The sequence below is a fragment of the Panthera uncia genome, chromosome B4, assembly GCF_023721935.1.
Source record: "Panthera uncia isolate 11264 chromosome B4, Puncia_PCG_1.0, whole genome shotgun sequence".
NCBI classification, from domain to species: Eukaryota; Metazoa; Chordata; class Mammalia; order Carnivora; family Felidae; genus Panthera; species Panthera uncia.
Genome location: NC_064809.1, coordinates 70,309,403 through 70,326,830, shown reverse-complemented (window position 1 = coordinate 70,326,830; position 17,428 = coordinate 70,309,403). Strand labels below are relative to the sequence as shown.

At 39.0% G+C, this 17,428-nt stretch overlaps 1 protein-coding gene across 1 annotated transcript in view; it reads left to right on the top strand.

Moving 5' to 3' along the window:
- The first annotated feature begins 338 nt into the window (after positions 1–338).
- The window catches only part of DBX2 (developing brain homeobox 2), a 35,250-nt gene continuing 18,160 nt past the window's right edge, over positions 339–17,428 (top strand). The window contains exons 1-2 of the mRNA XM_049625338.1: positions 339–759; positions 14,800–14,895. Coding sequence (XP_049481295.1) covers positions 339–759; positions 14,800–14,895 — 517 coding nt within the window. The remainder of the gene's footprint in view (positions 760–14,799; positions 14,896–17,428) is intronic.

The following is a 17,428-nucleotide window of genomic DNA, read 5'->3' as shown; positions in this document are numbered from 1 at the left end:
AGAGAGAGAGAGAGAGAGAAACCGACCATCCGGATCTGCATAGGGAGCGGGAGGGACTCCCCGGCGCCCCCAGAGCTTGCGCCGCGGGCCAGAGACACGCACAGCTTCCCCCTCCCACATTCACTCCTCCCATCCTTTAAGAAAACGCCCAACCCAAAAAAATAATATCGCTCCAAGCCTGCCGGCGTCCTCGGTGCCCTCTCCTCCTTCCCGGGCTCAGCGCGCTCCGGTTCCGCGGGAGGCTGCGGCGGGAAGCAGCGGCGGGAGGGAGCGGCGCGGGCCCGGTGCGGCGCGCGGAGCTGGAGGCGGGCGCGCAGGCGGCCCGCGGGCGTCGCACTATGCTCCCCAGCGCCGTGGCGGCCCACGCCGGCGCGTACTGGGACGTGGTGGCGTCCTCCGCGCTCCTCAACTTCCCCGCGGCTCCGGGCTTTGGCAACTTGGGCAAGAGTTTCCTGATCGAGAACTTGCTGCGGGCTGGGGGCGCCCCGCCGCACGCGCTGCAGCCACCCCCGCACCACGGCCCGGCGTCCGCTCTAGTGGCCGCCGCCGCCGCCACGGCAGCTGGCGCGCAGGTCCGGCCCCTGCCGGCCAGCCCCGTTCCCCTCAAGCTGTGCCCCGCGGCCGAACCGGTCAGCCCCGGCGGAGCGCCGTACGGCACGCGTTGGGCTTTCCAAGTGCTCAGCCCCTCGGCCGACGGCGCCAGGCTGCCGGGCCGGGCTCCGGGGGATCGAGACTCTACCTTCCAGCCGTCAGCCCCAGGTGAGCCAGCTTTTTTCCTCCCCAGCCGCGCCCGGCGCCTCCGACCCGGCAGGTCCGGGATCCGAGCTCCCGGGGGTGCGCGCTGCGCCAAGGGAGCCCTGGCCCCAGCGCGCCCGGATCCGCTCCGGCCTGGGACCTTCCTCGAGTGTCTCGAGCTTTATTGGGGATGCCACTTCGCGGGTACATAGGGTACAGCCACTAACTGTGACACCCCCTCCACCCCTATCCCATACCACCAGCTTCCTCTCTGTTTCAACAAGTGGTAGGGCTGCCTTGATTTTCAGGCCTTTCTGGAGAAACCCTGAATGCCCCACATTGGGTTAGCGGGAAAGAGCAGCCCTAGTCCCGAGATCTCTGGGTTCGCTGGACCAGTTTCACCCGTCTTGTTCCCAAGTTCAGCGTTTCTGCTCGCCGCCTCCAGCCCTGGAGGCCGCGGGACACCAGCTCCCTGGGCAGTTCCCGCGGCCCGCTTCGGGGGCTTTGCTCCTGCGTCTGCAGCGAAGGCCCGGGCCGTTCAAGAGCGCTCGCAAAGATTTTTGGAAGAAGAGTTGCGCAAACTTTTGGCTTTCTCCGCTCTTAGTATTTGGGATCACGGAGGCGCAAGGAAATCAAGGACGACTTTTTCTTCGTGCTGAGCTGAAACAGCTGAATTGGCACCTGGAATAGGAAGTTCACCAATAAATGGGAAATTATCAAAAGAAAGGCAATTTTGGTTTAATTTTTGCATAAAACCTAAGTGGTGTGATTGGGCAGAGGATGTGGACGGGTTAATCACATTTTAGCTAAAGCGTATGGAGGGGCAGCCGAAATGTGCGGTGAAAAAAAGGGGAAGCCTTTTGGAAACTCAGAAGCTGAGATCTAGTTGGATTATTATTAATTTTTTTTGGCTGCGTCCTTAGGCGATCTTAACTCATTCTTTTAATCCCGATGGGTTTGTCCAGAATGACTAATAGACGCTTTTTCAGCAGATTCCATTGTCCCAGCAAACTGCCAGATCAAATTTATTGCTAATGGCTGTATAGAACTTAACATGTTTAGAACCTGTCCTGGTCTTTCAGCTTGAAATGGTTATTAACAGAATGGAACAAATATAATTATATGAGTGGTCTCATTCACACAGTGTAAAACCTAAGGAACCTGGGAAGCCTTTTGCATCTAGGGAAAGGAAAAAATAACTGTTAAAGGCAGAGTTTATGTTCCTTGGTAATTTGGGCCACTCTCTTATTTTTGAAGTGTTTGGAAAATTAGAAACGTATAAAGCCGGTTCACCTAGACAAGAGTTAGTAAATAATGCTGTGTCACAAAAAAATAACATTTTCAAACAAAAAAATGGTGATTTGCATAACTTTTAGTGGTTTGGCATTGTGTTCATAGAAGTTATTTTTAAGGATTCTTAAATTGCCCCTGATCCTGATTGGCTACTCAACCAGAGAAAGTTACTTAGTTTTCCCCTTTGTAGATTTTACAGGTTAAATTCAAATAAACCAAATGCAAATCAAAGGCAGATATTTTAATAACTGAACAAGAGGTTTGTGTATCTGTTTCATTCAAAATATTGCAATTATTAGGTAAAGGGTCTCCTAACTACAAAAAATTTTCAAGGATGTATTAACTCTTGTACACTTATTAAAGTGTCAGAATACAAAAATGTTTTTTTTTTTGGAATAGTTAAGAGAATATGAGAATTTATATTTCCCTTTGAAGTATTCTAATACAGTTTAAGCACATATTTATTCCTGGTGTTTTATTGAGCCCTCATTGAAGATTTGAGATTCTCCTAGGTTGATTTTCCTCTGAACAAATAACCGTTTATTTAAAAAAATAGTCTTATAAGGGGTGTGTTTAATTTTTGAATCTACAAAAGTATCTTAAGAAAATTAAAACTCTCTATATTTGTGCCCACAAATATGCTGCTTAAAACCAGCATTTACATTCATTTATCTTTGTAATTTGACACAGAATGTCATTTTCTGAACATTGCCCTAGTTTTATTTAAGTGACAGATTTTTGTCCTACCAAATGTTGTGGGAATTCATTGCTGCTGTGTAGAATTATGAAGTTTTAATGAGTGCTGACAAGGTTACTATCACCTGAAAATTAACTGACTGACGACATAGTGATTGATGTTCTATAGAGAGTATAGAAGAGCTACTGTTTTTGAAAAGATAACAGTATTTCCTTATATTTCTTTCTGAGATGTCAGTGAACAACCACTGCTAATCCTTTAGACCCTTACTTAGGAGTGGATCACAAAATGGGATTTTTAATCATTTCAACATATTGAGTACTCACTTTTTTCCCAGTCTTGTTGAGTGTACCAAACTAAATGTTGAATGAGAAAACCCCAGACTTCCTTTTACTGGTGCCTTGGTGAAATACAGAGCCCTTTAACTTGGGGATTTATGCCACTGCATGCATTTCTGCTTCATTATCTTTGTTACCGATTTTTAATGATGCCATCTATTTCATTTGTTCAGGAAGTGCTTACCGAGTATCTCCCATGTGTCAGGCTCTGTTCTAGACCATTGGGATCGTCACTGCACAAAACGGATGACTGTCTCTGCCCCTGTGGCATTCCATGTTTGGACTGCTGTATGGCTTTCCAAGCATTTTCATAGCTGTTCGCTGCTTTAATTTTCATAGAGGCCAGTTTTTTTCTACAATGATTACTTCACTTGCTAATTTTGTTTTTGTCAGAAGTTAACAGTGGAAACATCTGTGGACTTGTGAAGGAGAAAAAAAAAAAAATGTCCCAAACCTTCGTATTCCTTATGCGAGTCTTTCATTGAATATCAGAAGCTAGTGATAACTGATTACGTGTATCACAATAATACATCAGATTGTGATTTTGTATGTGAGTCCATAAGGAAAGAAATTGCCCTTCCTGTTTGTCTTGCTGTGGATCTGCAAGGTGATGACAGTTAAGCAATAACACAGATTTTATAGGTAATAAATGAGAGGATAGCTGTCAGTTCTTCATCCCTGGAAACTAGCAAGTCTTTGAATATTTACAGTAGGAAAAAGACTCTCCATAGCTATATGTTGTCAGGTTGTTTATATATAAAACAGTTGGGGATATATATATATATATATATATATATATATAATGTAGTTTAAAAACTCTAGAAATCAAAGGGTATTTCTCAAGGCTGGAGAGGGGCACAGTGCAATAGAAGGTAGTAGATAGAAGATAGATCCAGGGTTGAGTCCTTAGATCTGTTATAGTTTATTAGGGGAAACCAGGAGGTTCTGCAAGTAAATTAGAATCATCAGAGATCCTTCCTGAAAAGTTCATTAATGTCATTATTGGGTGAATATTGTGCTAGATTACAATATTTATGTTTATATATATAAAAGAGCTTTGAAATGTAAAAAGCTGAAAATTTTACATTTCTCTTGGTTATGTCACCAGTTTTATTCAAAATACGTGGAGTCTTGCCTTTTAATAACATTTGTTATTTAAACATTTTAAAAATATTTGACATAAAGGTAATTTTCTGAATGTAACTTATTGATTGTTGAAGCTACTCCTTTTAAGGGTTAGAAAGCACATGTTTCTTCTGGATAGGTGAGTTCTTTTTTTTTTTTTTATTTTTTAGGTAATTTTATCAGGTAAGTTGTACTGTGTAGTACAGAAATGGAACCAGATCCGTAGCATTTTTCTGGACCCTTGTTAGGATTGCTTCTTACCATTAAAAATTAATGTACATCCTCGTTTCCTTGCCCATCTCCCAGTTCCAGATACTCTTTATGTGTTAATCCATGACTCTGTCTTAAACTAATTGCACTTATGTTTTATCTAGTCCAACTTGAAGACTTTGTGATCTGATTTATTAAGCCAGAGTTTCTCACTTATTTTTGCTACCACTTTGCTTTAGATTTGTTTTGGTAGATTCAAATCACAGCATCTTGAATGTTGGTGATGCTGACCCAGAATCAGGACAGAGAATGGAAAATCCGGCAAAGGTGGTTCCTTCCTCAGGCCGTCACCTCAACCACTGCTTTGGTGGAATTTGTAGATAATACTGAACCATGTTATTACTACATGTGCATATTTTTTGTATCTTCTTAACATGCCTTTGGATTTATATGAACATATTAATATAAACATATTAACATTTAATAACTTTACATAGTTCATGAGAATCAGCTCAAGTTAATGAACTCCTTCAGATTCAAGGGGAAATTCTTGCAGTGAAGAGAATAGGACTAATAGTTCCTTCCCTTCTAGTAATGACTCAGTTACCATCCTTACAGAATAACACCTGGGCTGGAGCAATTTATATGCATTGAATTTGCCCCTGACTTTAGTACTTATCCCACCCCAACCCCTGACATGTGCTTCTTTACTCCACTTAGGCAACAAGAAATGTCAATCTGTTAACAGGTATTGAAGCTGTTGAGGTTTAATAATAAAATAGGAGTAAATCCAGCAGGCAAGTAGGAACATTTTAGAACTTTCCCCTTACCTCTTATTGACTTAAGGGAGTTGAGGATTATTTTAAGAGGCACAATGGTTTGGGGCACCTGGGTGGCTCAGTCAGTTAACCAGTTAAGAGTCAGACTTTTGATTTCGGTTCAGGTCATGATCTCATGGGGTTCAGGGGTTCCAGCCCCGCTACTTGGGATTCTCTCTCTCTCTCTCTCTCTCTCTCTCTGCTCCTCCCCAACTCCCTTGCTGTCAAGGGTGCATTCTCTCTCTCTCTTTCTCTCTCAAAAATAAATAAATGAACAAGAGAAAAGAGCACAGTAGTTTGAATGCCCAGACAATTGTATACACATTTATGTATAAATAAACATAGGATTCAGAGAGTTCAGGGTTACATGCCAGAAGCCAAAGGATGCCATATGTTGTGGGCAGTTTAAAAGAATTGTTGACAATGATTTTATCCACATTTGTTTGCCATGAATGTGCCTCATACATTGGAACCAAAGCTGTGCATGAGACTCTATTATATCCCTGTTGGAGTGTGCCACCTTCTTCCTGTTCTTGTGCCCACCAGAAGAAAGTCTCCTTTGCTGTAAGACCTCATTTTATGCTTAGGTTTGTTGCCGAACAATGATAGAAATGGTAGCAATTTTAAAGTAAGGGAAGTAGCACAGGAAATAGATGTGCTTGTAAAATACTTTGAGATTCTTTGCTATGCAAGTTTTTACAGAAGTGAAATGTTCTTATCTTTAACATATTTAAATAAATGTGTCCTTATGTTGGGGGGGATAAATATTTCATTTACACCACACTCAACCTATTTTCCACCACCCTATTTCTGTTGTTACTCTTTATAACTTTAGAATACATCTTACTATGTCTTTCAAGGGGTCTTGCTTTGTAGCTCTTAATACAGTGTTTGTCTACTTAATCTTGGATTAACAGAGGCTCCAAATAAGGTGTTTTCCTAATTACAGTGATTTTTTTTTTCACAGTGAAGGTACACAGTTTTTAAGTCTGTTAAATAAGTTTTCATTCAACTACACCTGGAGTCTGTCGGGAATAAAAAGGCAAATTGGAAAAAGAAACAACATGATTTTTATCTGGGAATGCTTGTTAGAATCCTTATTTAAGACTTCATTAGATCATGCTTCTATTTTATACTCTCTTACTAAGAAATTGGATTTTTGCCTTAATGTATAATACGCTTACCAGACCCTTGTATATTTTATTCCAAAGTATTTTATTTTACTTTCAGTAATGTTTCCACTTTTAATGAAATCTCTCCCTTTTTCTTTTTAGCCTCCAGTCAGTACTTGATTTGGCAATGCAGAGTGATTCATCACTTTATATAAAGTTACCATAACTGATTTCATTTTTAATAGCATTATTCATTTTGTCAACCTGCTATTAGTTGGGAATATTTCAGGGGCACATTTTTGTGAGTTATATGAACAGTAAACTGAAGGCACTAAAATTCTCTCTGAAGTCAAAGATCAAAAAGCCTCTAAAGTTTTTAGACTTTTGTTTTAGAACCAAAGCATCTGGGAAAAGGAAAGAAAGAAAATTCACATCTTTTTCTGTATATTACTGAATACTTAATTGCCTCCTTGTTTATCAGTATCCCAAAGATGAACCAGGTTTCTAACGTTTCTTTTACGTGTTCAGGCACTTTGCCACAACAACCTCAATTTTATTAATTCTAAGTGGCTGTCAGAAATAGAACATACAATATATAATTTTTACCAGTCCTCTTGAGAGGACTCAAAATTGCTTGTTCTTTAAAGGGTTAAATCTCTAATAACTTTTAAATTTAAAATATGCGAAGGAGTTAGTAAGTTATTCTTTGGAAAGATTTTTGTCCATTGAAAGAGAATAAAAACCATGACTGCTGGCATGTTTCTTAAAGAGACTCTCCTAGGGCTGGATTGAGTTTAGGTGTATTTAACCAATTCTATAGTTATATTGGGTCTCAAACCAGAAGACAGTCCCATTCTTTCAAGCAGGAAAAGAGGCACTCCTGTGTGTTTACATATTTTCTACAGGTGCTTCTGTATTACAGATTGAATGGTTGCAACAGATTTATGGCCTGCAAAACCTGAAGTATTTATCTGGCCTTTTATAGCAAAAGTTTGCCAACAATTTCTCCAAAGCAAAAATGGCAAATTAGGTAAATTTAAAAATACAGTTTTTGGAGCTGGTTTTAGCAGCATTTCTGTAATTTTAAAGCCTAGATTCAAGTCTAAGATTTTTATATTACTGAGTGTATAATTCCAATCAATTCATATAACCTCCTTGAGCCTCTGTGTCCTCATTTCAAAATAAGAAGAGATTAAAGTCAGCATTTGACTTGCAAACACATACCACAAAAGCCTACTGATAACAGGGAAAGATGTGAAAGACTCCTTTCTACCATTCCACCATAAGTAAAATATTGGTGAAAGGGGTATTGCTGTATAAGAAGCTATTTCAAAGATTAGAAGCTTAAAGGAGCAATTTATTATTTTCTCTCACAGTCTTGTGGATTGACTGGGCCCAGCTGAGTGGTTCTCAACATGGAAACTCATGCAGTTAGATGGCAGCTGGGACTATGGTCTTCTGAAGGCTCAACTGGGCTTGATGTCCAAAATGGCTGCTCACATGGCTGACTGTTGATTGGGTGCTTAACTAGAGCTATTACAACAATCTACAAGTAGACTTTCCAAGTGTCTTGAGCTTCTAACAGCTTGATGCTTGGGTTATGAAAGGGAGAGTTCTAAGAGCAAACACTGCAAGAATCCTAGGCAGTGGCTATAAGGCTTCTTATGATCTAGCCTTGGAATGTTCCAGAATATCACTTCTTCTGTATCCTTTGGTCAAACAAGGCAGCAAGACCATCCCAAATACAAAGGAAGGGGAAACTGAGACCCAGGTAATTTGTAGCCATTTAAAGTCTGCCACAGGGTGAAATCAGGATAACCCCTATCAGATACAGTTCTTGCCAGGTCTGTTGTCTCCTGGTGGAGTAGACCAGTGCAAGAATTAGTCACACAGAGTGCAATAGCTGGGAGCTTGAGGAGTCTTCATTAAGGCTTTTAGAATTTGAGAGCTACAAGAACTATTCTGTTAGGCCATTCTCTTCTGTGACATCGACTGTATAATAAAAAGCGATGGATTTCCTTAAATTTAGCTCAGTTTTTCAGAGCTGCTAATAGAGACCACTTGAAGGGAGAGGCAGCAGAGATACTGATCATATTTGGTGATTGCGATGAACTGAGGCCCGCACCTTGAGAAGAAGCCATACCCTACCCATTTGTTCATTATGCGAGGCTAGAGAAGATGTTAGTGGCCATGTATACACAAATGGTTATCATTACCTCTTCTTTTTTTTATAACTTTTTTTTTAAGTTTCTTTATTTATTTTGAGAGAGAAAGAGAGGGAGAGAAAGAGAATACCGTGCGGGTCTCGAACTCACGAACCGTGAGATCATGCCCTGAGCCGGAATAGTCAGATGCTTAACAGACTGAGCCACCCTGGTGCCCTCACTACCTGTTCTTATAACAAATCTTTACTGCAGTGGGATCCTTCCATATAGCCTCTCCTTTCTCCACCACATCGCATCCGGTACTGCCAGGTGAATTTTCCTAAAATAAGGCTTCCTCATACTACCCAGCTACTCAGGAAAACCTTAATTATCTGCTACCTCATATTACCCAGCTACTCAGGAAAACCTTAATTATCCCCGTTTGACGATCAGATCAAATAGAAATACTCTGTTCTGCAACACCTTCATTCCATCAGCTACATTTAGCTCCTCCAAGTACATTGTTCACTCCTTTCGCCTTGTGCCAGCCATCAGGCTGGTCTCCTTAACCTGCCCTACGTGTCCCACCTTGCCTCCTTTCCTTTTGTTCAAGCCACCTTTCCTTGTTGGAATGCCTTCTTTTTCTTCTTTTGCCGTTCCAAATACCTTCCAAATCAAGGTGTGGGTTAAGATGTTGTTGCTGCTTAAAGCCTTCTTTGACAAAGCCCTCTTGACAATAGTCTTTTCTTTTTACTTGTTTATATTTCACTGGAAGTCTTGACCATGCGGCTTCTTTTTATATGTTGTCTTACTGTTGATCTCAAATTCTGTAATAATGGCAGGAGTAAAGGCTAACATTTATTGAGTGCCTGCTGTGTCAGACATTGTTTTGTGTTTTTTTCTGTGGTCTCATCCTGGCCGTGTATTATAATGACCTATGCATCTTTTGAAACAATGCTGTGCTAAGGAGCCCACTCTTAGCTGGTGATTTAACCTGGTTGGTATGGGGCCTGGACCTCTGTATCTTTGAAAGCACTCTAGATAATTCTAACGTGTATGCAGGGTTGAGAACCAACGGTTAGGGATGCACAATGTGAATTTTTTCAAATTTCATCTCTCTCTTGGGGAATGCCTCAGATTTTACAGAGGAAAATTGAATTTGGAAAACAGAAAAATTTGCATTTCATTTCGTTGACCAGCAGACAGAAATCTGTAAGTTAAGAAACACTAAATAGAAATTCTTCTGGGGAAGGAAACCATCCTTTTTCATCTTTGTGGTCCCAGTACACTGTGTGGCACTTGCTAGAGATGCAATAAATATTATCTGCACAGAATTAAAAGCACAGCATCAAAGAAGTAGACACTGCACTTGATTTATCTTCTCATGAGCTGTACCAGAACATTAAGACCTTTGTTTTTCTGTGTCTGAAATACTTGAGGAAAAGAATGTGGACTTCTGTTGTTTTCTGATGAGCAGGAAGATAAAGGATGAATTTATTTAACTTGCTTTCCCTTGTGACTGAAGGTAAATTTGCATGTGGATCACATAAATGAATTCCTTCCAGGGTGTGTGATAATCACACCTCATTAGGTGAGTGATATTTCTTAGATCTTACTACTCAGGGCTGCTGGTTGCTATTCTTTGGAGTCTCATTTTTGGGTCCACTGTATTCCAGTTGTATATTGTTTTCAGGTCAGAAGTTTAGATTTCTTTATTCATGGTTCCCATGTACCAGGCACTTGAAAAAGGTCATTTAAAACCATTAAAAAAAATTATTTAGCTCCCTGTTATTCTTTCCTTGAGGTGTTTTTTTACCCTTTAACCAAAGGTTAAAGATGCCTTAATAAGGCATCTTGGAACCTTCTTTCATTTCTCCCCATCTTTCTTAAAAGGTGCTGCCAGTTGGCATAGCATTGCAGTGGACTCTTGAAATTTATTTGAAGGTTTTATTAGTGGTCTTTAGTACTCTTTCTTTGAAACGTCAACTCAAGTCAGTTAGTACCACAGTTTTCCACTGACAATCAGAAGAATGTGGTTTCACCCCATTTAAATACCCATTGTTCTTCTCCATCAGCAAAAGAAGAATGAAAATAACAACAGAAAAGCAATTTAAAAATTATTGCTTGCTTTCTAAATGACAGACTTTTGAAAATAATTTCTCTGTAGTTAGGCTCGTAACCATCCTCAGCTATGAGATGATTGTACCACAGAACCATCTTGTTAAGTTTAAAAAGAAATCAGGCCAGTTCACCGTTAAATTGGCTCTAAGTCTCCATCTTAGATAAATGTTCAAAATAATTAATAGGTATTTTGATTCTGTGGCTCCAGATAAGTCAGAATATCTTATTAAGAAGTGAAAAGCTCATGAGGTTTTCTGTGAATAAGTGATTTTAGTCATTTGGATTCAGACAGTTTAGTTCCAAAAGTTTTAAGTTATTTATTGGTAACTGGTAACAGATTTCCACAGAAACTGGAAATTAGGTTTGTTGGTGAGATACAGAATTCGGAGTATCCTGAAGTATTGTGCTAACAGAACCTAACATCATGCCAAACCTGACAGTGTACGTTTTTTTCGATAGGAAAGGCCATTTGATTTTCTCTTATGGAAAGCTTGGGAGGTGTGTCCATTTTCTGGGCTCCAGCTCTTATGAATAACTGGCAGTATCTGTGCATGAAACCCTGATCTCTCGTGGCTAATAACTAAATATTATTCTAAAATATTTGTGTTTCTCTTGTCCTTTTTTAAAAAAGAAATTGCCGGGGTGCCTGGGTGGCTCAGTTGGTTGAGTGTCTTGACTTCAGCTCAGGTCATGATCTCACAGCTCGTGAGTTCGAGCCCCACGTCGGGCTCTGTGCTGACAGCTCAAGGCCTGGAGCCTGCTTCGGATTCTGTGTCTCCCTCTCTCTCTGCCTCTTACCCACTCGCATCCTGTCTCTGTCTCTCTCAAAAATAAATAAACATTAAAAAAAAATTGCCGAAAACAGCGTTCACATTCCAGATGCATACCCATTTGAGGTTGAATGCTAATGAGTGGATGAGATAGCGTGTGTTCAATTCATAGCAGTGCATTTTCTGTCCTTTTCAGAGCATCTTCTAAGTAGTTCTCAAAGACTTAAAAAAGTTTTAACACATCTATCAACTTGTTACTTTGTTTTCATCACAGCTGAGTTTCCTTTCTTGCTATTCCTTTAAAAAGTATATGATTGACAAACATTTAAAATTGTAATATATATATATATATATATATATATATATATATATATATATCTTTAATGCATTTCATTGTTTAAAATGGTTATTTCCTAGTGCCATTTGACACCCCTGCAGTCATAGGTTCAGCTGGATGAGCATTTGACTTATGTCAAAGTAGGCACATGTAAAAAAAAAAAAAATGGAGCACTTAATTGGAATTTCACAACAATTTTCACAGAAACCAGCTTCAACAAGGTGTGTTTATGTATGGAAACCATGAATTGACTGTGTAAATATATGTATGTCAAAGAGATGTTTTAACATGGTAAGGAAATTCTACACAAGAGAACCTGAAGCCTGGTCATGTCACATGTAGTTCCTTAGCCACAAGAGTTTATTACTGTAGATGGCATGTCATTTTGATTATAGCTTCACTCTATTAAGATAAGGTAATACATAGTAATATAACAAACTACTCAATGAAAACTTCTTCTGGTTAAATTTAACACTAAGATTGTATATCTCAGAACTTCGTTTATCACAAATGAATTAATTGATTGCTTGTCTCAAATGAGCCATTCATTTTTTTTTTATCTTTTATTTTTATATTTTTTAGGCCATAGGGTTAGATTGAGAAACAGTTTGGCTAGAATGATAAAATTTGTAATTTGTATGTATTATAATGCATGGTTATTTTAATAGTATCACTAGTGTGCTTATTTCATGTGTGTTTTTTCCAGCTATCATGATAAATGTGTTATTACATGTATGTAAATGCAGCATTGTATTTTGTGCCAAACTGCACAGTAGCCGTGACTTAATTATATGGAGTGTTTGAGATGAAATAATTTAACAGAAAATGCTTGAGAATCAACATAATGTGACAATTTTTATATGTAGAAATAGATTTTTATTTTTCAAAGTACTTCAGATATTCCTAGAATACTGGAAAATATAACTCTGCCTAAATAGTGCCATTTTCTCATAAGATATTAAAGTGAAATGATTTATCTTTTCTTTGGTGGTTTTATAGTCAGTGTTAGAACAGTTTATGATAACAGTAAAATTTTTAAAAAGTTTTATAGCGTGCCTGGCTGGCTCAGTTGGGAATGTGCAATTCTTGATCTCAGGGTCTGGTGGTGAGTTCAAGCCCCAAGTTGGGCATGGAGCCTATTTAGAAAAAAAAGTTTTTTAAGTTTTATAGAATTTTTTGAACACCAAGATGGATTTCCTTTTCATACTTTGCTTAGTTGCTATATTTTCAAAGTATCATTTTTTAAAAGATTTTATTTTTAAGTAATCTCTACACCGAATGTGGGGTTTGAACTCACAATCCGAAGATCAAGAGCTGCATGCTCCGCTGACTGAGCCAGCCAGGCACCCCTTGAAATATCATTAAGACTAACGTTTTATTATTTGAAAACTTGGATATTAAAAAACTAAGAATACGAATATTGGCAACTTTCCATTATGTTATAGAAAAAAACCTGCATGTATGACTAATTTGCAATTTGAAGGCATTAAGAACCTAAATTTTTATTGGGCAATACACTTATTTTGATATATCCTTCAAAAATATTGGCGAAAGTAAACACATGCTTATCACTTGGTTAAAATACAAGTCTGAAATTACTGTGTTCTTGAAAAAGGTATGGTATTCGTATCAAAATAATATTCACTAAATATGATTAAAATAAGAAAAAAGTTGCCGTTGAATATGTAGGGAGAGTTATAAAAATATTTATTTTCAAGTCATGTTCTAGATTTCAAGGTCATCTGTTATGGATGATACTATATTTCAAGGTGTGTCTGGGGAGCAGGGAAGGGGTTCATTCCTGATCCTCATTCTCTTCGTAAGAAGGTCGAGAGAGGCTTCCTATTTCTTAGTTTTACTAATTACTACTTATAATTATGACCACACAGAAAATGAACTATTAGGCTTGGTTTTATGCATTCATTTATTGAAAATTTGCTGACATTTACAATGTGCTATGTACTCTTTTGGGTATGTGATAGCAAAAGCAAGTTGTCCACCTTCAGGAACTTTCACCCACGTTTATATTATATCTCATTATGCTAAAGGACATGGGGTATTTAAGGTGTTTAACCAAAGCCTGACATATAGTAAGTGCTCAGTAAAGAAGAGCTATTACTAATGTTCTGTGACATCCTTTTTAGCTATTTATCATCTACTGAGAAACAGAATTTAAAATTTCTTTCCTTATAAGAGTAATGATACCTATTCCGTGTACATGTATTGAAAATGTTATGAATAGTATAGTTTAGTAAAATGAGCAGAACAGATATATGGTAAATCCCTATACTATAAACACAGATACCTTCAGGTTAACTAGTTTCTCTTGAGATAAAATGCTATTCTCAAATACTTTTGAACATGTAAAAGTGATCAGAACAAAAAAAAAAAACGTTTTGTTATGGAATTGCTCAGTAGATTATCTCTTACCACTTTGGAATCCAACTAACTATTTTGAAGAATTTTCTGAAAATAAACAGTAGAGTAATATAATCTCTTCTAAAAAATTAAACTTAAGCATATAACATTCAAATTGGTTTTTATATTTAATTTTTTACTTTCTGCTTTCAATTTGTTCCTCGGTAAGTATCATATCTTGAGCTGTGCCATTCAATGATATGATAGCTCCTAGCCACACGAGTGTATTTATTTTAAAATAACTTAAATTGAGAATTCAGTTACCCAGTTACGTTAGCCACATATCTCAGGAGCCATGTGGGAAATAGATCCCATATTGGACAGTGGGGATAAAGGACATTCATCACCACAGATAGTTGTCCTGTGTGTTGCTCTAGGATATTGTGAATGAAGGAGTATTTGATATGTACTACTTGTAATTAGGACCACACAGAAAATTATAGGTTTGGTTTTGATCATCTCGTCTTTCCACTGCATCTTCCACATCTTGATTAAATGTGTGGTAATCTCTTTGACAGATAAAGGCTACTTTAGAATAATGTTAATTTCAGTCAGAGTTATAACCAGCCAAGTAAAGGCTCAGAAAATGGAGTGTTTTACTCAGTGACTTTTGGGAAACTAGAATTTTGAATATGGTCTAAAAGAAATGGCTCATCAATGAGATCAATGCTTTCTCCGCAGCGTCTTCCAAACCTTTCTTCCTGAGTGCCTCACCATTCTACTCTGCATGCTGTGGTGGGTCCTGTCGGCGCCCAGCATCCCCCACTGCTTTTGCAAGTAAGTTTTTATGCTTCATCAGCAATGCCTCAGTTATTCTGTAAACCAAAGCAGCAGGATTTAATGTGCTCTGGAAAACTAATTGGTAATGCCATGGCAAGGAGCTAAATCCTCACTAAAAATCACAGCGATCCTATTCAGGAGGTTTCCAGAGATTTATCAGACCTCAGCACACTGAGCAATTGTGAGCCGTTTCTAATGGCATTGAAACCCAGGGCTGACACACCAAGGAAAGTGACTTGTTTTCCATTTGATATAAAAGATCTCAGAGGGACTGATTTGGCTCTTTCTGAAACGTGTAGCAATACTCATTTAGAGAAGAAAAAAGAAAGAAGGAAGGCTAAGAAATTGTGTTGTATAAAATTTCTATTCAACTTAGAATGTGACACAGAAAGTCACTAGGTGTTCATAGAAAATAATAAAAATTGTCCAGATTGTAAAAGGAGATAAATATTTCCTCTTTATGATCTTGAAAAGAACCCACCAGAGTTGTAGGAAATATTTTCAAGAGAACTTTTCCTCAAAAATTTCAAAATTTAAAATGTCCAGGGGTGGAGTGAGAACAACAACTTTGAAAAACTTTTAGAGCGTGCATGCGTGCACACACATACACACTCAAAAAGAGCAATGTCGAACTAAAAAGAAATAAAGTTCACCTTGATCTTGAGATTTCTAGGTCAAATAAGAGTTTGTAGGCAGAGATTCTGAGTGTGTGATGAAGTCCAGTAAGCTCTACTCTACTCCAGTAGAGGCCAGCACATTTATTTCAACTGCCCAGAGAAAACTTTTATTCAGGTTAACCCCTCTGTCAGGTGGAAAGTGAAATAGAAGGAGTTGAGTCAGCCTGAAGTACAGAGCTCTATCACGGTTGGATTCAGGTCCCTGCTGCCTCCCGTGAATGTGTTTTATGAATGTTTCAGGAGAGCAGTTGCTCAACAGGATGATTCCTGACAAGTGAGGCAGCAAATGCTGGCCGTTTAATGAGCTGCAGCCTTCTGAGCATCTCTTTAGGGGGCCGATACTTTCCCACAGAGCACTTTACATGGCAGGGACCCAGCCACAATGGGCGACAGACCCATGACCAATCGTCACTTTCACTTGACTCATCCACACGCGACCTCACCACGATTTTTCACTGTGCAGATGAACTTTAGGAGCCATTTCACATGGAAAAGGCTTGGGCAAGGGTCAGTTGCCCTTTTGTATGGTCATAAAGCAAGGCTCTGTGTGTCCATCTTTTCTCCTGTCTCACATTCCAAGTGAATTTCTGGACACCATTTAAAGCACTTGACTGAAAAATAAAGCAGTGAATGAAACTGACTTTTATAGACTCATTCTAGCTCATCTTCCCATATAACCCTGTCCACCTGAAAAGGGATTTAGTGGATGAGCTGAGTGTATACAGGACTTGCTGAATACATAGGGCCCATTATCAACTCTGGGGATCGTTTATTAACCAGGACTGATACACCACTATTTTGGAAGTGACCTATTAATTGTCCATTTAACTAGAATGTATTGATTCAAATAGAAAAATAGAAACCATGACTAAACCTTTTACTCGCTCCTTCAAGGTGGTCTCCTGTGAGGGCAATTGAAAACTGTTGTGCAAATTAAGGAGACATTTGTCACCATATATTAGAGTAGCAGGGAGAGGCTGCTGGAGTAGAGACGTAAGTCCCAAATCTCTGCTACTATAGCATTGTGGCGTCTCTGAGATTAAATCTTTGGTGTTGCATTCCTGGGGTAGGGATTAAAAGAGATCCCACACCTAGTTTCCGTTACTTCCCTTTGATATCATACTGGACTTCTATTTTAAAGACTCTCTGGCAATGTAGCGTAATGGACAAAAAACCCTGTGTAGGGGCACCTGGGTGGCTCAGCTGGTTACGCATCCGACTTTGGCTCAGGTCATGATCTAACGAGTTTGAGCCCCACACCGGGCTCACTGCTGTCAGCGTGGAAGCCTGCTTCAGATCCTCTGTCCCTCTCTCTCCTCTCTCTCTCTCTCTCTCTCTCTCTGCCCCCTCCCCTCAAAAAATAAATATGAAAAAAACCCCCACGTAACAGGTGGACATTCATGTATGTGTGCGTGTATATGCTTATTCATTTCATGGCAATGTTTTGGTGAAAGTCTCTAAGCCCTGTAAATTACTTTACACTTTACACTAATGCCCAGGCCAGTTTGATAAATAGAGCACATAAAAGTAATTCTAAAGACATTTCCTAGAGAACGTCATCATACTCTCAATTGCTTGAAAAATTACTTTAAGCAAGACTCATTTTCCTCCATCTGCCTCTCAGTTCTTCCCACTTTATGCCTTTGGCGTAACTGTTATATATTGTGGCATCTATCCCTAGAGGCCTATTAAGTCCTATGTTTATCTTTTTTATTTAATAAAACATATAAGGGGTAAATCAGCACAGCTCAGATCAAGCATAGAGAATGCTGTACTTGGTTTGTCTCCATTTCTGAGGTTGGCATTTTAAAAACACTTTAGAGATGCCACAAGTGTTTTTAATAAACTTTGGT